Here is a 24,702-nt window from a genome sequence, read left to right as displayed (position 1 = left end):
AGCGCCCTGCCCCGGGGAGGTCCGCGCGGCTGCCCGGGAAGAGCCCACCTGCCGGTCCGAAATCGGCCAGGGCAAAAAGTGCGACTTGCCGGTGTCCTGCTTAAGCAGTGCCTGGAGCCCCCGGCGCCCTCGCCCCAGCTAATTGGAAGTTCAACCCTCGGCTCTGTCGCGGGCCCCTCGCGCCCTCGGCGTGTCCCCCCGCCACGCGGGGAGCGGACGCGCGGCGCCGGGACGTCGCTATGGCTGGGGCGCTCCGGCTGCTGTGCCTGTGGCTAGGCTGCTTCTGCGTGAGCCTGGCGCGGGGAGAGGGACTGACGCGCAATGTCCCGGAGCCGCACAGGGCTGTGCCAGGAGACCGCACGGCAGGTGGTGGCCCCGGCCCCGTGCTGCAGCCACACGACAAGGTGTCGGAGCACATGCTGCGGCTCTATGACAGGTACAGCGGCGGTGGCAGGGGCGAGGCGGAACGGGAGCAGCGGTCCTCCGAGCGGGGCTCTCAGCCCCTGCGGCCCCCACCCCTGCGCGAAGGCAACACAGTTCGCAGCTTTCGAGCCGGAGCATCAGGTGAGTGCCCGAGACGCCCCCTTTCCGCGGTCCCGCCGCAGGTTTCTCCTGGGACCCCCCCCCCCCACACACACTTACACACAGCTTCTTTGTCTGCTCTCCTCTCTCTGATGCGACCTAGAGACCTTCCCTCACCCTGTGCAGCCGCCCACCGAGCCCCTCGGTCCCGTCACACCCCGCGTTTCGCCAGCGAGTAATCCCAGTTTTAGAGCCTGAATTGAGAGGGAGATCTGGAGAGAAGAAAGGTGCTGAGCAGCCCGGTAGGTAGGGGTGGGTTGGAGGAACTGCCTGGAAAAGGGTGAGGGGCTATCCCTTGCCCAGCGGAGCCCTCCCGCGCTGGGTGTCTGAAGCACTCTTGGGGCCCCTCGTGCTGATGTTTCTTAAGCCAGCCAGCGGAAATTCCCTTGGACTGGGCTTTGGCCATGTCTACCTAAAGGCAGCTGTCATTTTATGCCAACCCGAGGCACCAGAGAGAAAAGTCACACTGGAACTAGACGCCTTCCCCTCGCCCTTTAGACAGTCGCTTCTCCAGACCTTGCACCCCCTCTTGACTTGCACAGTTCTCTGTGTTTACTGTATTTGACACTTTCTATCTGATAGTCCCTTGGTGGCAAACACACAAACGAAACCAGGTGGTCTGGTGTTCTGATTATTTAAAACCCATCTGGGCAAATAGGGGTTGTACCTATTCCACCCTGGGAGGAGTTGAGGGGGGTGGGGGTGGACAGCGTGGATGTAAACACCTCTTGGAATCCGCCGATGAAAATCTGCTCATCCCATTTTTCAACACACAGATCACTGCGGACTGAGATTCATGGTTTAACAAGGTTTCTCCTGTCCCCTGTGGTGAAGCGAATAACTTATGCTAACAGCCTGCCTCCCTTGTGCTAACAGCTTGAGGGAAAGTTTCCTGGACACTGACTCGGTTTATATGCTTTGAAGACGCATCAGGCTTTTTTGTTCACTACATTCACGATAAAGGGAAATGTAACTTGCAAAGCCTGTCTTCAGTGAACCGGTGAAAAATAGCCAAGAATCTTCAAGTAAGGAGGCCTGGCCTCATGCTCTATCCATTCTGTCAGAATCACTAGAAAGAAGTCTCCTGAAGCTTTGATATGTAGGACTCCTGGAAAAAAAGGAAAACCAAAGCATCCATCAAGGAAAGCCCTAGGTTGACACTGTAAATACACTCTAGAGCTCCTAGGCATGATGACATTTACAATAAATGTGAATTATGCTTTCTAATGCAGAGTCTTTAGCTAGGGTCTGAGCTGAACCAGATTTCACCTTCTTCTTAAAACCATGAACATAATGTGTAAAGGGCTGCCCTCTCCCTGGTATGCCAGCCACTTGAGCCTATCCTCACAGCTGACTAGACCAGCGAATGCCTTGTTTATTTCAGTGCAACTCTGAGAGCAGAGCTCAGTGAAAGAGCAGCGTGGGAACAACAGGAATTGGAGAGAAGTTGGGTGGGCAAGGCAGGTGGCAGTAAACGAAGATACTCAAGTCGCTCTTATCTCGATAGTGTGTGTGTGTGTGTGTGTGTGTATGTGTGTGTGTGTGTGTGTGTGTGTGTGATATTCCTAGGGAGTAGCCAAAGCACCCAAGAGACATATGGTATGTTTTTTTATCAACAAGTTCCTTTTTTAGTATGAATCACAGGGTTTGGAAGTGGATTGTGAGTTTGCTTCATTCACACCTATTGCATAGTTGTTTGTATGTTTGTTTTAGGCTGAGTGAACCATGTGTGGGAGATGGATAAGGATTTGAATAACTCAGGCCCCTTGGACTTTTGGGCTTCCGCTCATTCTGTGCATTATAATTTCAGTGTCCCTTATCAGTCTCACTGGTCTCATACCATCAAATGATAAACTCTGATACGGAGGCCAGAAGTTCCCTTGAAATGATGAATTGCAGCTTGAAGCATATATACAAGGCTGTGTGCCCTGATAAGGAAAGTAATCCCTTTAGCATCCTAGAGACTGTCTTAATGACTTATTCATCAAACGTGGACACTGGTTTTTGTGGAAGCTTAAGTGTCATGTTACCGCATCGGAGACTCCTGGAGAGGTGGTTCATCTGGACCCCTTCCAAGAGTGTTTAGTTACTAACACACTAAAAAGACCTTATTATAAGGCAGTTCTGGCTCTAAGAAGGCACGATTTGGGGAAGGTGCTAAGGCTTTTTATGTGTGTCCCTCTTCTCTGTCCATATCAACATTTCCATAACTCTCTTTGTCTTGCGACGTATGTTCTGATATAGGTGAAAGATGCTGTCTGCTTTAATAAATCAGATATGTTTTCTAGCCCATGGTGTTTAGGTTTCACAGCATATGGGCTTCTCTATAGCAACGATGTTACAAATTTTAGTGGAAGGTCAGATCGTGTGCTGTGTATATGGAGTTGCTGCTGATCAGGCAGACTTTCCAAGTGCTTATTCAGGCTGAGTTATAGCCTTAGAGCCCTATTTGCTCCTTGGAACATACCTGATTAAAAGTATTTATTGTTCTAAACCTAGAATATCTTTGGTTGAAATGTAGCTGCTGTGGTATCCCTCTGATTACTTTCTACTTAAACCATTACTTGATGGTGGGTGGCATTCATCCTAAATACACTTTCTGCTAACCCCTTTTCTCCTCCCTCAATGCTATGCAGTGGGTGTGCCAAAACCGTAAGTTTGGAACACTCATAAGTCTTTTTGTGATGTGTAAGGGTTTACATAAAGATAGGTTTTATCTTTTCCTTTGTAAGAAGTAATTTACAAAACTATTGACGACAGAGCAGTTTAGATTTATAAAAATACACCGTCTTGTAGGAACACCAGAGGCATATGAAATCAGCTTTTATTTTAATCTTAGTCTAGGTTGTCCGTGGCTACTGTGTGTAAAAAGAAGAATATTTCACAGAAGGTTTTCTCCTGGCCTGATTTTTTAGGGTACACGCTTTGTGCTCATTAGTTTCTCATTGTTCCCATAGCCACTTATTCTTATATTTCCTCTTCACAAATGGAACTTCTTTAGGAAAAGTGATTAAATCACACATGTTCTTATTAGGAAAGTATCATTACTTTAATTCATGAAATGTAACTACAAAATGATGACATTTCGGTGAATATGTGTCACCTTTTTAAAAAAAAATCACACAGACTGGAAAATTGAGGGAATCCGGACCCAAAAGTGAATATTTTCCTTCAATGAGAAAGGGAGCGTCCTTCCTACTGTGACCAAAACTATTTAAAAATAAAGGATTATCATTTGATGTGATTTTGAAGTGCGAGGCTAAAATGTAAGCCTTTGGAAAAGATAGAGTTAAGGGCAAATCGAGCATTCCAGTAGGGGCCATCCTTGTAAAATCCACGGGCCAGTGGTAGAACATCACTTTTAATGGGTTTAATGGCAAGGGAATATAATAACATTATTAAAACGTAGTTACCTTAAAATTTCTGGCACCTAGAAACTAGGCTTGAAATTAAAGAGCACTCGGGTTATCTAACGTTTGTATTCAAAAGACAACAGTACATCTGGAGAAGGGAGGTGTATACATGGCTGCTGTGAATTACATACTACTTTGAATGCATGACAGCCCTTAATGAAGTTTTTACTGTAATGGGCAAGACAGCTTTACAATCTCTGACATTTAAAAATCCATAATACCATGAATTCTTGATTATCCATACTAATGGAAAAGAGAAAGAGAATGAGTTACATGAAAAAAAAAATTATTTAAATCTGGCTTTTTAGTATAGTTAGACACACTCAAAGAAGCCAAGAGACCATGAGGGTCAGTGGGAAAAACATCCCCTACATAGGTAATTCACTCAGGAAATATTTATACATTAAAAATATATACATAATTAAGAATATATTAAGGTGGTCACATATATCTTATCCAAGCAATGATATTTATGAGCACTTGACTGACCCAGTTTAGATCTCTCTAAAAATTAAATAGGGACATGAATGTCAAATCTGCTCTTAGGCATTTTAGAATTATACAAGTTTATATGTAGAAGAGGCCTTAAAGAGAGCAAGTTCAACCCCCCTTACATGGAAGAAGAAATGGATGTCATGCTGTATTTACCAGACAATTTTTCAAACATACTGAGTGAGCTCAGCTCAAAACCTATTATTTCTAATATTCCAGTCTAATTTTCTAGGAGAAAATTTTATAAAAAGTGTCTTTGGAAGATGTTAACAGGTGTTACATAAAATTGGGTCCCATGGTCAAATAAGTTTGGGGAAAAAAACTATCATTTTTATTTGCTATGGGAATCTCAGGGCCTTTCAATGATAGTGAGTCCTCCTAAGAGTGGATCATTTTCCCTCTGAGAGAGCATTTTAGAGAATTATGGTTCTAAGATATCTAGTTGGGGAAACAGTGGTTCGGACACTTCCTAATTCCCCAGGAAAGGAAGATATGCAAAATGCAAGTAAATAATCACAACTGAAAACGGTCTCGTTTCTCATTTCCCATTTAATACCTATGTCAGGATGGTAACTTCCATTTTTACTTTTTGGACTTGGGTCCAACTGGCACCATATCATCTTCCTGCTTTCATGTTTTAAACTTCTCTGAATGTAATCATAGAATCTCTCTGTTATTAAATTCCCATTTTCCCAGTTTCTTTATGAATTCTCCTCCATTGTTGTCTTCTCTGGACTTGATCTGCATTAGTTCACAGCTAGTATGATGCTTTTAAAAGAAAAGCTACTTTATTTGTGGAAAAATTCACTGGAGATTATACACATAACTTTGTTTAACTGTATCGCCATTAGTATCTTGATGAAAGACACTGAAAAAAAAAAAAAACAGACACACTCAAGACACCTATCAAATCCCTTATATAATCACCAATGTTTGTTGCATTTATTAGACATAATAAAAATCGTACCCATCAAAAAGCCTAGTGAAAAATACTGAACAACTTTGCATATCCTTTCTATTTGCTACCCAGGAAATTTTGCTACAACATCAGAAGTTTTCTCTCCAAATTTGGCTGGTTTTCCCATCTATTCAGTGTGTATATCCTAGTAATTAGTAACTTACTAACTTGATTTTAGTGGTGGTAGTGGAAATAAGTTTAGCATCACAAATAGTTTCAGCTTGAACTTCCTATGCCAAGTTTCAGTTCAGAGTGCATTGTTATGGTTATGAGCCCATGAACATAGAATTATGTAATGGAAACACTGACATAGTATTAATCAAGTGACACGAGTATACCAGGATAATATCTACTTTGGACAGTAGTAAATGATGACAGTGTAACTGAAGAGCGCTCATATATGGAATGTTTAGAAATGCATGAAGTTGCTGGTCTACCACATATTAGCAGCGGTTGTGTCCTAGCATATTGGTACCTGAAACAGTACTTTCGGTAAAACACCTTTTAGGGATGATATGTTTAAAGGCATAGATGTCTCTTTATTTATTTCAGACACCTATGCATGTAAGTCATAGAGCTAATTGAGCAGTGTGTTTATTGAGTCCTTCAGTGATGGACTTACCTTTCAGACCATCTTTTCTTGGCAACAGAACCACAGTGAATGCAGTGCCTAGATTTTATTTGGGCCCTACTAGGAATAAAATCTGGGGACAAACTGATGCTACGCTGTTACCATCTTCAGTAAGTATTTCTTACTCTACTGAGTTCTTTTAAATATTCCTTTTATAAAGTAAAGGCATCCAATAGTTGTAGAAATGCAAGATTCTTTGTCCAATCATCTGATTTTACAGGTAAATCAACTGAGACCCAATACGATCTTATTTGCTTTTCCTTCGAAGAAAATTTAAAATTAAAATATTGCATGGAATTAAACTAAAGACTATTTGAATTAAGTGTAACGGCTACACTTAGGCATGGGTTAAGGTAAATGGTTTTCAAGCAAAGAAGAGATTCCTGGTACTTTAATTTTTCTATTACCTGAGGCTGAGTTAAGAGATCTAAAGGCTAACCTTGGTCGAATTGCTAATTAATCAGGTTATCTAACATTGCCAGTCTCAGTTTCTTTAACTATCAAATGGTTAAGTCATACCTACTGTGCCAGTGTCACAGACAGATGGTAAAACTCAATTGGGAAAATGCATTAAAAGTTTAGAAGCTCTGTATAAATGAGATATTTTAGTATTTTAAAAGGTGTCTCTCTCTAGCTTCCCACAAAGCCATAAATATACGTAAAATGGGGCTCACGTGCAATTGTTTGTAACACACAACAGCAATGTAAATATAAACAGGTGATAGTCCTCTTGTAATACAATCCATAATACCCCAAACCCACATTCAAGAAGGTACTATTTCTGTCCTGGCCTTGATGGCTGAGTGAGCACGGCTACACTTTGTTGTAGTGAGGTTAAATGTTCTAAAGGATGGTCTCTGTATTAGCTGTATCAGTGTCACCAGGGAACTTGTTGGATATTCTCCAGCCCACCCAAGACCATCTGAATTAAATTCTGGGGGTGGGACACAGAAATCTCTATTTTAACAAGCCATCAAGGTGATTCTGATGCATGTTCGAGACATACTTGTCTAACCTCATGTCCCTAAGGTTTTGAGTATCTTATAACCAGCTTCTAAAATCCAGGATTGATTCACGTGTGAGACCTGATCTCATCTGGTGCTTTCAGTGGACCTTTCTGTGGACAAATGGTTTATTAATTTATATAATAGCAGGCTTCTTTCACTTTAGAAGGTATATTAGCATCTTTAAGGTAGTCTTTTCTCTGGAGTGGGCTTTCAAGTAAGTTAATAAAGACTTCTTACCCTTCTGTCATAGTTTCAGAGAGTTGGGAGCCTAATAGACCTGCTAGAAGGGGGATATGGAAGAGGAATGTGTAAAACAAGTCTCTGAAGTGCAAAGAGAATATCTCATTTCACTCTTGTGTTCTGAGGATCTGGTGTAGTTTGCCACATAGCAGGCACTCAGTAAATATTTCAGTTGAGCTGAATTAGATGTTCAGGGGACTAGATAAGAAGAGATAGTAGAGAAGCTATTAGCCAGGCAAAAGATCCTTTAAAAATAAACTTGCCATGAGAGAAGTTTCCATGAGGCGTTTTACTATGTACGTGTCAAATGGCAATGCTATTCTACTTTATATACAACTGTTCTAATAATGCTTTTTTCCTGATGAGCTGAAAGGAAGCACCATAATGCCATATGGTACGTAAACCCAAGAAGGGCTTCTGCTGACTTTGGGAAGTTGAAACTACTTGAAAGTTTTTTTTTTGTTTTGTTTTGTTTTGTTTTGTTTTGTTTTCATTTTGGTGTTAAGTAGGAAACATTTTTGAATCTGGTGAGTTTACACAGTTGTTCATTCAACACATCTGACAAATATTTTTCAGGATATAAATACTCCAGACTGTGCAAAGTACTAGGAGTTCAAAGATTTATTAGGACATGGGTCTGCCCTCTGAGAGCTCACAGTCTAGGAATGCCCTTGGGCAGAGGCTGAGAGTAGATAAACTGATTAATGAACATTTTGCTGTTCTAGAGAAACCTACATTATATCATCTTTGGCCATGTTTTACTTTGGACATAGAGAATGGTTGTCTTGGAATCCCATAAAACTCAGTCGTTTGATGGCACTCTGCAAGAAAAACAAAAATCTGTGACTTTCTGTTCTATTTAGAAAGTCTCCATCTTGCCTTTGCCTGAGAGCTGAAGGTGGCAGAGAGAAGCAGCAGTCTGGAGTCAGTAATCCGCAAGCACTCAGCCAGTGGCTGCAGGTGTATGCGACTCTTTCCTAGGCACCCTGGCATTTCTAGCAGTTGTACATTGGAGAAAGAAGTTGGGGGAAAGAAACTTGTCCTTAGTTACGTATTTTCTGTATGACTACAATGTTTTTCCTGCTTTCTGGGGATTTAACTAATCATCAAGATTTCATTTAGGCTATTTGTTTTAAAATCAGACTTTACATAGAAAGCTTTCCATTATATGTCCTAATTCCCTCTGAAAACATTCTGCGTGGGCCAGCACGAAGGTGAACTTACCACTCCCTGGGCACCACCTCAGCTACTCCTTGACAGGAGCTGAACCTTGCCATAACACGGCCTGTCCTAAGTTACAGGTTCCTACTGAGTCCTTGGTTTTATTAGGCTTAGGTGCTTTGTCTTCAGATAAAAACAGAAATAAATCCTCTGCCTTTATCTATTTATCAAACTCCCTAAAAAATTCTATATAGTTAATAGAAGACCTGGGCTTCTCTCCAAAATCAATGTTACCTAGCTGGTGCTTCATTTTTTGAATTTCTACAATGAATAGGCTGGACTCGGTCCGTTTATTCATGAAAGCAGCATTTACTGAGTACTGCTTTAGAGTTAAGCCCTAGGCTTGGGGCTGACGAATCTGATAAAAGTTACTACAGGTGACCTTGCCTTTAAGGAGTTCTTGGTCTTAGGAAGGAACGACAGTATGATGAAAATCGTATTAGAAGCGGGATTCCAACCGAAGGAGTGGGTTGTCATGATAAGCGTGCCTCAAGAGTGGTGCCGCTTCTCTGCCTTAACAAAGCAGGTCTGGATTATCAAGGACAGCAGGGCAGATGAAGGCATTCTAGGAAGAAACAGCAAAACCCTGACAGGTGTTCGAAGAGGCGTGTGGCTGAAACTCACCTGACTTCTGGAGGCTTTTTAAATTCACAGACATGATGATTTTAGAAAATTCAAAAAATTATAATGCCAATGGCAAATCCTAACTAGACTGCAGTTGATGTGTTCCCAAGCAAGGAAAATCCAAGCTTGTGCCAGTGCCAGAAAACAGTAAGAAAACAGCACCACCTATTGGTAGTTATATTTTGGCGTCAAAAACATTTCCTTAGGAAGAGCTGAAAATAAAGCCTGTTGCAGTTCCTTGCATGGGATCTGAGAGGTTATCTAGTGCATCTCCCACACCCTCCATATCAGAAAAATATCCTCCTGCAATAGTCTTGAATTAGGACTATCTTATGTTTGCTCAGTCCCACAGAAGGGTCTCACTATCGTACTAGACACTTAGAAAGTCATTACATATTGGTCTGGATACTGCCTCCATTCAACTCTCACCTTTAGACCTCATTCTCATCTTTGACCCTGGAAAGAAAAACCCCAATCTCTCTTCAGCCCCTTAAGTATTTGCGAACAATTTCATAACATTGGTAAACTATTTTTTTTTCTTCCTTCAGACCATGTATTCTCCATTTATTCAACTCAAACTTGTAAGACACAGTTTCCAGACCCGTCAACATCTTGGTTACTCTCTTCTGTATCAATAAATTGGTTAAAATGAGAACATCCATAATTAAGCATGCAACTCTAGATATAGTTAGATTGGTGTGGCAGTTAATGCTTCCTGGTACCTGAAGACTACAGACAGCCTGAAAATTCGTTAACTATTGTTTTTTTTTTTTTTTTTTTCACCTGATAAAACCCACCATTGTTTTTTATATTATTAGTGTGTCAGTTTGTTCTTATTAATCAGAAAGTGTACCTTGGGGTTCTAATTCAATAATTCCAGATAGCTAAGTATCAGAATAGTTCAGAAGAAAAGAAAAAGCGAGCACTCTAGCATTTTTCATTTACTGGTGTTTGAACATATATACCTGTGTCTGTAGATAAGACTCAACTACTCAGGGAGAAGAGCAAGACGCCTACTGCGAAACCCCTGTTCTTAAGTATGTGAAGACTCTCATTTGGAAAAGTTAAATTAATTTTAAAACTCCATCAGATAAAAAGCATGAGAGTGGTTGAATACATATTATCACTTATTTCCACTTTCAGGGAGGTATTTATCTCCTTAGTTATTCCTCTCCACTCAACTCCATGCAACTCTGCACGACTCTCTTATTCCTGTTTCCATCCATTGTAAATACTAAGCATTTGATGGGGCGTTTGGAGGGAAGGAGCATTAACTTGCACAGAAATGAAATGTTTTAGGTTAAAGAAGGCAAAAATAAAGTATGGGTTGGAGAAGTCAAAAAATGTTCTGGCGAAATGGCTGAGACTTGTAGCTTATTATTAGAACAAAGAGGGAGTCGAGGTCATCTAGAACAGCCAGGGCTAATGCGCCCCCTGGCCTGGTAGAAATGGCAAAGACGTTGAGTGCTGGGCATAATACAGCACCTGTAGTTAGGAGCTAGATGTGAATTGGCCATCCCTTTTCTGAATTCGGCAGCTTAGATGTCTGTTAGGACTTCAAAAATCTAGATTAATTTGGGATATTTTATAAATGTCTACTTAAAACATTGGAAATATCGCTATGCAAATACCTCCAGTATTGCATACTGCCAGAATGTGCTCCTTCCGTTTTCCCACCCCCAACTTCCCCTTTTCCCTTCATTCCTAAAAGTCTAGTTCAAAGGTTAACTCTTCCCGGTGTATCCTTCCCCTTACATGCACAAAGTTACTTGCTCCCTCCTTGGTGCTACTCCAAGAATGTAGTTCACACCTCTGACAGCAAGTGACGTCATCATGGCCTAACTACCTGCTTATTGCTTATCGGTTTTTTCCCCCCTGCCACAGTGTGGACAGCAGCGGCCATTTGTGCAGCCCTGAGACCCAGGGCAGGATCCAGTCCCTAGGAGGTGTTCGACACCCTCATGTTTGTTAAACGGAAACATTGGTTTTGCTTTGCTTCTGGTTCTTTGTTGGCTGTAGTGGATGACCATGTGAGATACCCAAATAACACAACTGAAGCTATGTGTAGAATCGCTATGCCGTAAAGCACTGTCGCTAAACTGCCCATTTAACTCTTTTAACTCTATTTTGGAGCAGTTTGTTAACCTTAGACTTTTGACTGCAGATTGAACCAATTAGCTACAGCTGGAGGGAAAATTAGAAAGTAATCACCAAAATTATCTTTATCTAATGTTCTTGGTAAAGGAAAGTATGTTACATTCCAAGAAGGGAATCTTTTGCCCGGTTCACTTTCGGGTTTAAGGATTCATGTTTAGCAAAATCCTAGTTCTTCTCTGCACTTGGAAAGAAATAAATGCCTTTTTTTCTTCCCTTTTGGACTATATGTGACTACAAAAGTGGTGGTTACCCTCGACTGCCATGGTCCAGCAGAAATTTCATTTGAGCCACAAATGTGAGCCACATATGTAATTTTAAATTTCTAGTGGCCACACTTAAAAATATGAGAAGCAACAAGTGAAATTAATTTTAAGAACATACGATTATATTGAAAATGTTCTGTACCCAGTTTCTGGTGTGGGTGAGAGGGGAGGAAGTTCCCCGTACCAGCAAGCAATTCTCAGACACCAGCAGGGTATCTGAGAATTCAACTCGGTCTCCCTGAAGATGGGATCAGATCCCACAGGCGAAGGGCTCAGCCCACAAGACCACCCTCCACTTCTTTTTTTTTATTTAAAATTTTTTTTTATTTAAAAAAAAAAAATTTTTTTTTTTTACATTTATTTATTTTTGAGAAACAGAGTGAGACAAAGCGTGAGCAGGGGAGGGGCAGAGAGAGGACACACAGAATCTGAAGCAGGCTCCAGGCTCTGAGCAAGCGGTCAGCACAGAGCCTGATGCGGGGCTCGAACCCACAGACTGTGAGATCATGACCTGAGCCGAAGTCGGACGCTCAACCGACTGAGCCACCCGGGTACCCCGACCACCCTCCACTTCTGATGCCAGTCGCAAGCCAAGGTTGTTACCTGTGCTTCTGACCAACTGGCCTCATACATATTAGAGGTTCCCATGACCCCCTCCTTGGGTCCAATTAATTTGCAAGAGCAGCTCACCGAACTCAGGAAATGTATTTGTTTACCAGATTACCAGGATGCAACTCAGAAACAGCCAGATGGAAAAGATGCATTGGGCAAGGTAGGGGGAAAGGGTGTGGAGATCCCATGCCTTGCCCAGGCGCGCTGCTTTTCCCCAAATCTCCATGTATTCACCAACCTGGAAGCATTCTGAACGCCATTCTTTTGGGTTTTTATGGAGGCTTCATCATATAGGCATGATTGATTGAATCATTGGCCTTTGGTGATGGCTTCAACCTCTGGCTCCTCTTTCCTTGTGAATCAGAGATAGGACTAAAAATGCCAACCCTCTAATCAGTGGGTTGGTTCCCCTGCAACCAGCCCCATCCCCACCAGTCCTCTAAATTCACCTTGTTAACATAACAAAAGGCACCTGTATAGTTCTCATCACCTAGGAAATTCCAAGGGTTTTAGGAGCTCTGTGACAGACACAGGACAAAGACCAAATATATGTATTTCTTATTTTAAATTACAGTATCTATCACAGTATTTAACCCCATCCATCCAGATATTATCCTTTAATATGCAATCGATATAAACTTACATTCATGTGATATTTTACATTCATGTTTGTACTAAGTCTTTGAAATCCAGCGTGCATTTTACATTGAACAGCACATTGCCGTTCAACCTTAAATAGCCAGTCACCACCATATTGGACAGACCATTCTAGTTAGCTAACATCCGTTGAGATTTTCTGTGTGCTGCAAGCTCTGCCTGCATTCTGTCAATTAATTTGCACACCTCTGCAGTCGATGCTGTTGGACTCTTTTTACAAATAAGCAAACTGAAGGGCGCCTGGGTGGTTCAATCAGGATGAGCATGGACTATTGATTCTGGCTCAGGTCATGATCCCAGAGTCGTAGGATCAAGCCAGGGGGTCGGGCTCTGCGCTGAGCATGGCACCTGCTTTGGATTCTCTTTCTCTCTCTCTCTGTCTCTCGCTCTCTTCCCCTGTCTTTCTCTGTCAAAAAAAAAGATAATAATAATAATAATAAAATAAAATAAATAAATAAGTAAATAAATAAATAATAACAAAGCCAACTGAGGCTTAAAGAGCTTAGATTATTTGCCTGAGGACAGCTAGTGGGTGTGGTGGAGCTGGGCCTGGGCCACGGGGCTTTGACTTCAAAATAGTGTACTGAACTAAAATGAGAGCCATCACAAGAGGCAGCCTGACAGATTCTGAAGCATTTACGAGAGGATATTGAAGATTAGACACAGGGGTGGAGGCTGCTTAACAGCAGGTCACAAGGTGTCTGGAAACAGTTTGAAAGAGGGAACTTTTTTTTTTTTTTTTTTCCAGGAGGAGGATACATTTTGAAGCAAACTGTTGGGCGAAGGAGCACTATTACTTTACCCATTAAGACACTACCACCCAGATCCCATGTAGTTCGTTTTTTCCCTGCCAGGGTGTCTGTTTGGCAACCATTCGATTGCCACATACTTAGAACAGAGACTTCTCTTCCTTCCATTTTAAACTTCCATCTGCTACAAGAAGTTTGGGTAAAAGTATATGCTACAGTGACTGGTACGAATTAAGGCTAGAGTCTCTGAACAACCCTGATGCCATGGCTTTGTTGTAAAGGTCTGTAAAATATTATCCTGGTCTCATGGATTATACAAATGGGCACAAATGGCAGCTTCCTCCTTTTCCTTCACACGGTGTTAAAAATGAGTAAAATATGTTTCCCATTGCACTTCCCTTGTGCTTGCGGACTCAGGGAACTCATTCTAAGTTTCCACATCTTTGTAGAAATGTTTTGTTTTTACTGAAATATGTTTTTGATCAAGAACATAATCTCACGATTGCGTATATGTTTCTGAAACCAGTATGTATGTGGAACAAGTGCACGGAGGGGGACTCGGGCTCTGGTGGCTGGTCCCAGGACTGGGCATTCTTGAGTCTAACCTCAGCCTTACCACTAATTTGGTAGATGATCTGAAGAGAAGGAACCAACCTCTGCCCTTCCTAATCAATCTCTTGTTCTGTTACTCTCATCTCTGAAGAATTGGAACACAATTTGACCCAGGTCAGTAATTTCATCGAAAGAAGAAATTATTCGACTCTTGAATTCTTGAGATGTCATAAACTCCAGGCAAGCTCCGCAACAGTGTTAATTCTTTATGACACGTTTGAATGTGTGGCTCATTGTTCCACACATGTTACCTGAATATTGAGTTAGATGGTCTTGCTCACCTACCCCCATCCTGCACCGTAAACTTTGTGAGGCAGGTAGAAGAAGATATAATCCCATAATACACTAATAACAATAATGAATTATAGTTAGAGAAACACTTTCTGGGTGCTTTATGAACTGCTTTACACACATCTAATTTAATGCTGATGACAGTAGATGTAGACACAATCTCTATGTTATGAATGAGAACACTAGCTTGCCCAAAGTGGCTGAGTCAGGACTTGAATCAGGGTGAATCTAATCTCATCAATGCTTGTAACCAGTAGGCTATACACTCCCACTAATAAGAAGATATTCCAATCCTGTGCCAGATTTACAGGACTAGTTCTTGGTAATTTCGTAATGAAAAGCCAGAGCTCTCAGCTCTCATGCCAGTAAGTTTACTGTTGTGTTACAACTTACACACATTTGTAGTGCTTCAGGAAAGGAAAAAGCAAATCAGTAAAAACGGCGAATCCTTGCTTTAATCTTCTCTAGCTTTTAAAATTACTCCTATTATCGTTTTTGTTTGTTTAATTGAGGTGAAATTCACATAACGTGAAATAAACTACTTTTTAAGTGAACAATTCAGCAACATTCGATACCTTCACAATGTTGTATAACCACCAAGTCTGCCTAATTCCAAAATATTTCTATAATTCTAGAATAAAACCCCCTACCCAATAAGAGGTTTCCCCCCATTCTGCATGCCTCCAGCCCCCGGAAAACATCAATCTGCATCCTGTCTCTACGGATTTAGCTGTTCTGGAACATTTCATGTAAACGGAATCATACAATATGGGACCTTTTGTAGCTGGCTTCTTTCATTTAACAATGTTTCCAAGCTTCCTCCACATTGTGGCAGGTATCACTTCATTACTTTTTATGGCTAACTAATATTCCACTGCATGGATAGAACACTGTTTTTCCATTCATTCGTTGATGGAGGTTTGAGCTGTGTCCACCTTTGGCTATTGTGAATAGTGTTACTGTAAACATGCATGTACATGTACTTGTTTGAATACTTGTTTTCACTACTTTTGTCTATAAAGGAATAGAGTTGTGGGCTCACATGATATCTCTATGTTCAACTTTTGGAGGAACTGTCAAACTTTTCCACATCAGCTGAAGCATTTTACATTTCAACCAGCAATGTAAAGTGTTCCTGTTTCTCCACATCCTTGCTAATACATATTTTGTTTTTCATTCTTATAGCTAGGCTGGTGTATGTCAAATGGTACCACAGTGTGATTTTTGTTTACATTTCCCCAGTGATTACTAATGTTGAGCATCTTTTCATGTGCATGTTGGCCCTTTAAGTGTCTTTTTTAGAGAAATGTCTATCTGATGTTTTTGGCCATTTTTTATTGGTTTCTTTGACTTTCTGATGTTGAGTTGTAAGAATTATTTACATGTTCTGGATACCGCATTTTGTCAGGTGTATGATTTGAAAATATTTTCTTCATCCATTTTTCTTTTGCTGCTCATATCTTGGGTGTCATTATCTAAGAATCCATCGCCAAATTTAAGGCCAGGCAGATTTTACCTGTACGTTTTCTTCTAAGAATTTGATGGCTCTAGCTCTTATATTTAGGCCATTAACTCATTTTTAGTTTCTTTTTGTATGTGGTGGCAGGTAGGGTTCCTGTTTACTCTTGTTTACTCTTCTTTTTTTTCCCTTCCTAGGAACCCTTGGAAGCAAAGGACTACACATCTTTAACCTGACTTCTCTAACCAAGTCTGAAAACATTTTATCTGCCACACTGTATTTCTATATTGGAGAGCTAATAAACATCAGCCTGAGTTGTCCAGCATCCCGAGGATGCTCACCTCATGCTCAGAGGAAACACGTTCTGATTGATCTCTCTGCGTGGATCCTCAAATCTGACAGAAACCAAAGTCAACACCTCGGTCACCTTTCAGTAGACGTAGCCAAATCTCATCGAGACCTTGGGTCCTGGCTGTCTAAAGACATCACTCAGCTCTTGAGAAGGGCCAAGGAAAATGAAGAGTTCCTCATAGGATTTAACATTACCTCCAAAGGACACCAGCTGCCAAAGAAGATGTTGCCCTTCCCCGAGCCTTATATCTTGGTGTATGCCAACGATGCTGCCATTTCTGAGCCGGAGAGTGTGGTATCAAGCTTGCAGAGGCACCGGAATTTCCCCATTGGAGCTGTGCCTAAACCGGACGGCCATATCAAGGCTGCCCTTTCTACCGAACGGAGAAGGAAGCGCTCGGCTGGGGTCCTGCTGCCTCTGCAGAACAACGAGCTTCCTGGGGCAGAATATCAGTATAGGGAGGATGGGGTATGGGAGGAGAGAAAGCCTTACAAGACCCTTCAGACTCAGGCCCCAGAGAAGACTAAAAACAAAAAGAAACAGAGAAAGGGACCCCCCCAGAAGAGCCAGACTCTCCAGTTTGATGAGCAGACCCTGAAGAAGGCCAGAAGAAAGCAATGGATTGAACCGCGCAATTGTGCCAGGCGGTACCTTAAAGTGGACTTTGCGGATATTGGCTGGAGTGAATGGATCATCTCCCCCAAATCCTTCGATGCCTATTACTGCTCCGGAGCATGCCAGTTCCCCATGCCAAAGGTAGCCGTTGTTCTCTGTCCTATACTTCCTCTTTCCGTAGAGGAGAAAGACACACTGACCGAGAGTGTGTTTTCATTGACGAAATCCATCTGGACACTTATTTATTGCCTTCTGACATGTACTAGGCAAGAATGGTTACGCTTGGTTTTTCTTTAATGGTTGCTAAGGTGATATGAAGTCAGTATCGGTATGAGGAAGGATATGAGAAAAAATGTAAAATGTGTGTTTTGTGCTTCTTCCAAACACAGTGCAATCAGCCATGTGGTCTCCTCAGCTGGGGGCAAATCTGTATCTGCCCACAATAAGCAAGCCACAAACGACAGAAGGCTGATATTGGAGAGGGTATTCAGAGAATGACCAGATGTCATGGGGAAAAGGAAGGGAAAGGACTAATTGCATCGATGCCTTGTGCAGAACTTTTTGACAAATAGTTTCTCATGAGATGAACTGGCCCCACCAGAGTCAGGATCAGGGTTGGGCCAGGTAAACTCACCTCATGAAATCCACCAGATGCTTATTTCATTTGCTTCCCTAATAAACATCAAAAACAGAGGTAACATAGGGTATGTGGACTCTATAAGCTTCTTCCAAAATTTACTTCATCCGGTCAGAGCTTACCTGTGTCTCTTCCAAAATCAGTGGAAACTGCACTGTATCGTATCAGTACTCAGTATCCTGATGAATATATTCTCAGAAGCTTCCCCAATCCCACCACTGCCTTGCACAGCAAATCCAAGTGACTATTTTCTTTGAATTTAGAGTTAGTAAAGTACAGTGGTGCCCTCTGGCCTTCAGTTAGGCTTATCTCTGAACCTCTATTCTTAGCTTATAACAGTTTGAATCTCTGACATACAATGAAAAGGGGCTGTAGGAATAGAATTCAGAGAAAGAAGAGAGATGGGTTTTTTTTGTTCTTTTTCTCAAAACTTGAGGGGAATCAACTTTTGCTGTTGCATAATAACAGAGAAAAAAAATCTTTTGCCTCAAAGAGTGAGCAACTTCTACTTATAGATCTTTAAATTATCATGTTCATGTTCTAGTGTCCTGCTCATTGGGATGTTTAATGGAACACATGCATAAAGGTCTGGCCGAACAAAAGCAGGTCAGCCTCCGGGCCAGTAACTTGATTGGAATCGCGTTTTCTTCTTAGAATATCTCAGAAGAAAAAGTTTTCTACATCTTCTAAGACTTGTCTCTCCCAAGGATTTTTGTCGACTCCATGTTCTTTAAATCTAAACACAAAATAAGAATTATATACATTTACTATGATATAAACAGCCTTATCTTGTCTAAATATTCATAAGGGGTATATCACTGTCAAACAAAACTTTTGCCAATTGGGACAGCATTTTTTTTTTATTTTCTTTAATGTTTAGTTATTTTTGAGAGAGAGAAAGACAAAGCCATGAGTAGGGGAGGGACAGAGAGAGAGGGAGACAGAATCCGAGGCAGGCTCCAGGCTCTGAGCTGTCAGCACAGATCCTGACACGGGGCTCAAACTCACAAACCATGAGATCCTGACCCGAGCTAAAGTTGGACACTTAACCAACTGAGCCACCCAGACGCCCCGGGATAGCATTTAAAAACAGACCACAAAGATGCAGAATGTTAACAGTGATGAATCTTTATAGTGTGGGTTGCTTTGTGGCATTGAGAGACAAAATGAATTCACAGTCTGTCTCTGAACCCAGGATGACTGATTTTAAGTGGGTCTGTGAGTTTTCCAAATAATCTCTCACACTCGTAAACTGTAGTTTCTTCTATGTAGCCTGGGGAAATAATTTTTCTTCCTGACTCCAAATTTTCATACCCAGGGAGCCATGACAATATGGAGCTATTCAGTGAGTTTTCAACTACTCACTCGGGAGACCTGGTCTGGTCTCCGCTCTGCCACAGTTACCCCGTCTTACCCCTTCCATCTTGCTCTGACTATGCAAAACCCTGCCATTGCTTTGGTAGTTCTTCATGATGATTCTCAGTGATGCAAAGAATAATTATTTAAAAACCTTATGGGGGGGGCGCCTGGGTGGCTCGGTCGATTAAGCCTCTGACTTCAGCTTCAGGACTTCTTGGTCCTTGGGTTTGGGCCCCACGTCGGGCTCTGTGCTGACAGCTCAGAGCCTGGAGCCTGGTTCAGATTCTGTGTCCCCCTCTCTCTCTGCCCCTCCCCCACTTGCACTCTCTCTCTCTAGAAAATAAATAAACATTAAAATTAAAAATAAAACTTATAGGGATAAGTTAAGAGTAACAGATAAGTTTAAGGAGGGAAGTGTGTTAACGCAGCAGAATGATTAAATGTACATGCTTGGTTGTAGCAGGACTTCTTAATTCTAATGCGGCTGCAGTTTGCCTGGGAACACGGAGGTTCTGATCCAGTGGTTCCGGGCATATAGCCTAATATTCTGCGTATCCATTGCAGCTCCTAGGTGTTGCTGATGCTGCTGGTCCACAAATCCCACTTTGAGTAGCAAAATTGAGGGCTAAATGTGGTTTGGGGGAGAATTCATACAGTTGACCCTTGAACAACAACACAGGGGTTTGGAGCACTGATGTCTCGCACAGTCAAAAATCCATCAGTAAGTCCTAACTCCCCCAAAACTTAACTACTAATAGCCACCTGTTGATCAGAAGCCTTATCAATAACATAAACAGTAGATTAACATGGATTTACTATGTTACATGTATTCTATATTGTATTCTTAACAATAAAGTAAGCTAGAAAAAAGAAAATATTCAGAAAATCATAAGGAAAGGAAAATACATTTGCATTACTGAATTTATAAAAAAAAAAAAAATCTACGTATATGTGGACCCATGCAGTTCAAACCTACATTGTTCAAGGGTCAGTTGTATGTTAGTGTTCTCAACTTTGAAATGGGTACAATAGTACATGATAAAAACAATAGTTTCTACATAATAACAACAGTGGGTAAAGAAAACAGTAGAACACCGTGCACATGGTAGGCGCTCCATAAGTATTTGCTATTAATATTTGTATTAAAGGTCATTGTTGAGACCGAGGAGAACAGAAAATTCAATGTAGGGGGCTGAAGGAAGACCAAATGGGGAAAGGGATCAAGAGAATAAAAGATGTAAGACAAGGAAAAGTTTTACAAATGTTTCTACTCTCTTTTCAAACATCACAAAGCCTAAAATAGGATTCTCCCTGCAGGTTCAACAGCCTGTAAGCTCTTCCAGTAACGTTTCTTTGGAGAGTAATAGAATCAGGACAGCATTGGTTGCAACAACTGAACTCATCATAATATTTGTCAAAACTTGGAATGGCATCAGAACTCCAGGGAGACATAACAGGGAGAAGTGTGGAGTTTTCTCTCTGAGCCTGAGATTTCCTTTTGCCAAGTTGAGAGTGGAAGTTTGGCTGTTACATGGAGTTCTCCGTCTCTCATCACCTTGTGAGAATCGGCTTAACTTTTAAGGCTTTCTAGTGGTTCCCTTTCGGCCTTCCAGGCTCTGTGGCTTTCAGGTGGTGTGGTAACCAAAAGGATGGGTAACACGAAGCAATACAAAGCTGCTATGTTAGGGGTAATTAATAAGCATTGCTATTATCAGTACAGCTTCCAACATGGTAACCAGAGCGAGCTATTAAGAGAAAAATACAGTCGGAGCAACAGAGGAAAATAAGGTCTCTGACCAGATCAGTACAAACACATGTGGAATAACTGAGGCGCCAAAGAACTTTCAGACTTTAGATATACATTTTGCCCCAGAGAAAAGTTCTCCCAGGCCAGACTCCTCTGCTGGCCCTCCTTCCTTTTGGCCTCCTTCACGAAAGTCTGCTCTATATGGCGGGGCTCTCCGTCTGCAAAAGTCGACAACCTGTTCTGTAATTCAGAACAGCTGTGTGCTGCCTTTCCCAAATTCCAGGCTTTGCCCTTTCACTGATTCCAATTAGATAGTTTCTGGGCTATCACACCCATGTGGGCTGGACTGGGAGAGTGTGGAGCAAAACCCCATGGCCCAGGTCAGGAATGAAGGCTCTTAGCTGATGACACACTCTCCCTTGCTAATGCATTTGTAATCAAATTCAACTCGAGGACATCAGGCGCCGCTTGGCAGGTGCGGGCCGGACCACTGCAGATTTCATTCACAGACACGGCCGCATGGATTTTTCTGATTTCTAGCCCCTACAGCCAATCTGTTCTCCCAGGGAGAGACCCCTGGAATTCTGCCATGAGATGAAAAATACCCATATAGCTAAGGCCAAGTCGTATGCCTTTGCTTCCCCCTCACCACCTTAGCGGAGATGGAAAACAGAGCTTTCAAATGAAATGAAAATGATTGAGCCATTGTTGCTGACCGAGATGCGAGAGAACCAACAAGGATTAGAGGAATGGAGTTATTTTTTTCATGGAATCGTGCGGAAGCCAAGGATAGCAAAGACAAAAGAATTGGGCAGCAAAGAATCTAAACACGTTGAGCCAAATATCCTATATCAAGAAGAAATTCACATTTAATGACTTCAAAGCGATAGACCCTCAAATTACTTTCCTGAGTTTCCAATTCCAATCTCTGGTCATGAAAAGATGACCCCAAAATCCTAAATGTTGCTGTACTCAGTTACCTAAGCAAAAATCACCTCAACTGATGTTAAAGTTATGTTTTACTCGCATTAAAAACAGAGACTAGGGAGGGAAATAACACAGACTGCATTTGCGATGGACAAATTTATTAAGCTGTATCAAGAGAGTCATGAGAAGCATGATCTGAACTCAAAAACAAACAGAAATTATAGACTGGCAGCGTGCTTCAAATGAGCAATTAGTGCATGAATCTTTTGTGCATGACATAATGATTCCTGGTAATGGCAGCCTGATCAGAGGATTCCATAGTGAGTCAAATGGGGAAACTCCCTAGAAAATTGAAGTTGTCTGATAAGACACACCAACTCAGAATCAAGGGCCCATTCCTGAATTCCAGCGAGCCCACCAGAGACTGTTCATAGTTTCTGAATCTATCATTTGTGAGTTAGAGCTTAAGAAAAAAAAAAAAAAAAAAAGGACAGGAATTTTCCTAGGAAACACCCATGAATATTTTCCGTATCTACTCTGGGTCATTTGCACAGAAACTTTTATTTTTGTTGATGGGAATTATTTCCACAGAAATAGGTATGATGGAGGGTAAGCTATTTCTTAGAAGTATTTCATCCATTTAGTAAATATTCAGTGCCCAGAGCATATACTGTTCCAGGCACTGGAGAACAGCAATGCAGAGCAGTATTTATCCTTCGAGACCTCTTCTACTTAAATAGATCCACTTCTTATGAAATTTAAATATTATAGGAGTCATTAAGACATAAAAAGTCACAGAATAATGTCACAAAATCTGTGGTTTAAAAAAAAATCCTTTGGGACATTATTATAAGCTGTTTGGATCACTGAGTCTTAAGAATAAATCAATAGAGAAAAGTGGATGGCTGCAAAAATTTTCTTTGGAAATTACCAATACTGATGAAATAACGACAGTGGTTATTGATCTCTACGGTACAATACCAATTACAGTTTGTGTCAGTTACACAGATTTTGGCGATGCTGCAAGGCACAAGATACCTGAAATAGAACAACATAGACTTCCTTTTCTTAAAGGGAGAATACCTTGCTTTGCAAAGCTAATTGAGTGAAAGTTAACAACTCTTTTCAACATATACTTAAAGTTTCTAGGAAGAAAGAGTAAAAAAAAAAAAGTTGCACCTCATCAAGACCATTTTTTAAATGATTTATGCCCCTTCACAATAAATTTAAAGTCTAATGTATAGATAATTTCTTTAATTAAAGTTTAAAGATGGGATGAGGCAAATCAGATTTGCCGTTTGTCTAACAAAAATAATCTGTTTTCTTTTCTTTCTTTTTTTTTTTTTAGTGGTATGCCAGCTTTCTATATTATTTGCTTTTCCCTTGATTTGTATGTACCTTAACCTTTTAACTTGTTCCAGTTTCCCGTACTGGGAGGTTTAGGGGTATGAAATTAAAATATCAACTCAGAGGTGCCTCTGAGCCATGAGAAACGTGGCTTGAAGTCTTGAAATTAAAAACCCAGAGTTTTGGCCTAAATCCCACTTCTGAATTGACATGTGATCTCTGGCAAGTTACCAAATTTCTGGTTCTAAATATATTTAAAACAAAACTCGTTTCACCTGCCTTAGAGAGACATTGGGGAAAACTAATGCTGAAAAGCATGGCATCTCTCCTGAAGAAGTTCATGCCACTCTGGCAATACCCGAACATTCTGGGCTTGGAAAAGTGTCCTTCAAGGCTGAGCAGAGCTGTTTGGCACTCTAAAGAAAACCACTTGTCTCACATGGATGTTAATGGTTCCATTTGGCATTTTCTCAGGAACAAATTTTTCTTCCTTGGTCAAACTTCTGATATCCATGAGATAACCTTCTGCCCCCTAGAATATTCCCAGAAGATATATATGGCTCACACTTGGAACACTTCTAACACGACTGCCTTGAAGTCTGAACCCATGAAGCAACAGTGACCCCCAGTGGCCAATGGGGTGATCTTCTTAACCCCAATTTGTGCTCCGAAGAAGAGGTGAATAAATAATTACAGTGGAGTGATTACCGTCCAGTTCATCCTGGTGGCGACTACTAAATAAATCAGTGCTCCTTGATGTGCTTGGTTTTATTTTAACAGCAAAGTAGAAATATCGCTATAGCAGTGGTAATAATATGTCTATGTTAATTAAATAGGGTGTTTGCTAGGGTTCATTATGATTAGCGTAGAATCAAGAACAAATGGTTTTTGTTGCAGTCCTGTTGTTGAAAACACCCTAGAGTGTGTTATTCCCCTGTTTGGCAACTAAATTGTTTTTAGTTAAGTGATTCCGGCTTAGATAACTGGATTCACATACCCACTCTACCACTTACTAGTTATTTGACCTTAGACATGTCATTTAAGCTTTTTGAGACTATTTATTTATTTGTAAAATATTTAAAAATGGTAGTTTTGTTATAAGGATCACAGATACTATATATAACATGCCTGGCATGTAGCAGGTACTTAATAAATGGTAACCATGTTGGTGATGATGGTATAGGAGATCGTGCTGAACGGGTAATGATGCCAGAGCGTTATAAAGTTGTTGAAACGAATTCGTTGCGTATGTACCTTAGGGATGAACAGTGAAGAGTGGGAAAGGAGTTCCACCTAACTTATGTGTTCTCCCATTTCTTTTCTAGTCTTTGAAGCCATCAAACCATGCTACCATCCAGAGTATAGTGAGAGCTGTGGGCGTCATTCCTGGAATCCCTGAGCCTTGCTGTGTGCCAGAAAAGATGTCCTCACTCAGTATCTTATTCTTTGATGAGAATAAGAACGTGGTACTTAAAGTGTATCCTAATATGACAGTAGAGTCTTGTGCTTGCAGATAACCTGGCAAAGAACTCATCTGGGTGCTTAATTCAATCATTACTTTATTTAATGGACTCCCCCCCCCCTTGTTTTGCACTGCCAATGCATTTCATCCCAAAAGATTTTTTATAGTCAAAGAGAATGAGCAGACAGACTGACGATTTCCATCAAGGAGAACTGGACTGTGTTTGTCTCTGAATGTAACTAAATGCAAGATTTTCGTAACTATGGACATTTATTTCTTTTTTTAAAA

General features: G+C 41.2%; 1 protein-coding gene across 1 annotated transcript; it reads left to right on the top strand.

Moving 5' to 3' along the window:
* The first annotated feature begins 239 nt into the window (after positions 1 to 239).
* On the top strand, positions 240 to 24,593 carry BMP3 (bone morphogenetic protein 3). The gene is made up of 3 exons (XM_042933983.1): positions 240 to 564; positions 16,166 to 17,076; positions 24,278 to 24,593. The coding sequence occupies exons 1-3, from the start codon at positions 240 to 242 to the stop codon at positions 24,467 to 24,469; spliced, it is 1,428 nt and encodes a 475-aa protein (XP_042789917.1). The 3' UTR covers positions 24,470 to 24,593.
* Positions 24,594 to 24,702: the final 109 nt, after the last annotated feature.

The sequence above is a fragment of the Panthera leo genome, chromosome B1, assembly GCF_018350215.1.
Source record: "Panthera leo isolate Ple1 chromosome B1, P.leo_Ple1_pat1.1, whole genome shotgun sequence".
NCBI lineage: Eukaryota > Metazoa > Chordata > Mammalia > Carnivora > Felidae > Panthera > Panthera leo.
Note: the sequence above shows the minus strand (reverse complement) of the source record. Positions and strands in the feature narration are given on the sequence as shown.

Excerpts from the sequence above, each read along its gene's own strand:
- BMP3 (XM_042933983.1), top strand. The coding sequence starts at position 240 with ATGGCTGGGGCGCTCCGGCTGCTGTGCCTGTGGCTAGGCTGCTTCTGC. Across the intron at positions 565-16,165 it reads CTTTCGAGCCGGAGCATCAG|GAACCCTTGGAAGCAAAGGA; the intron begins GTGAGTGCCCGA and ends TTCCCTTCCTAG. Across the intron at positions 17,077-24,277 it reads GCCAGTTCCCCATGCCAAAG|TCTTTGAAGCCATCAAACCA; the intron begins GTAGCCGTTGTT and ends TTTCTTTTCTAG.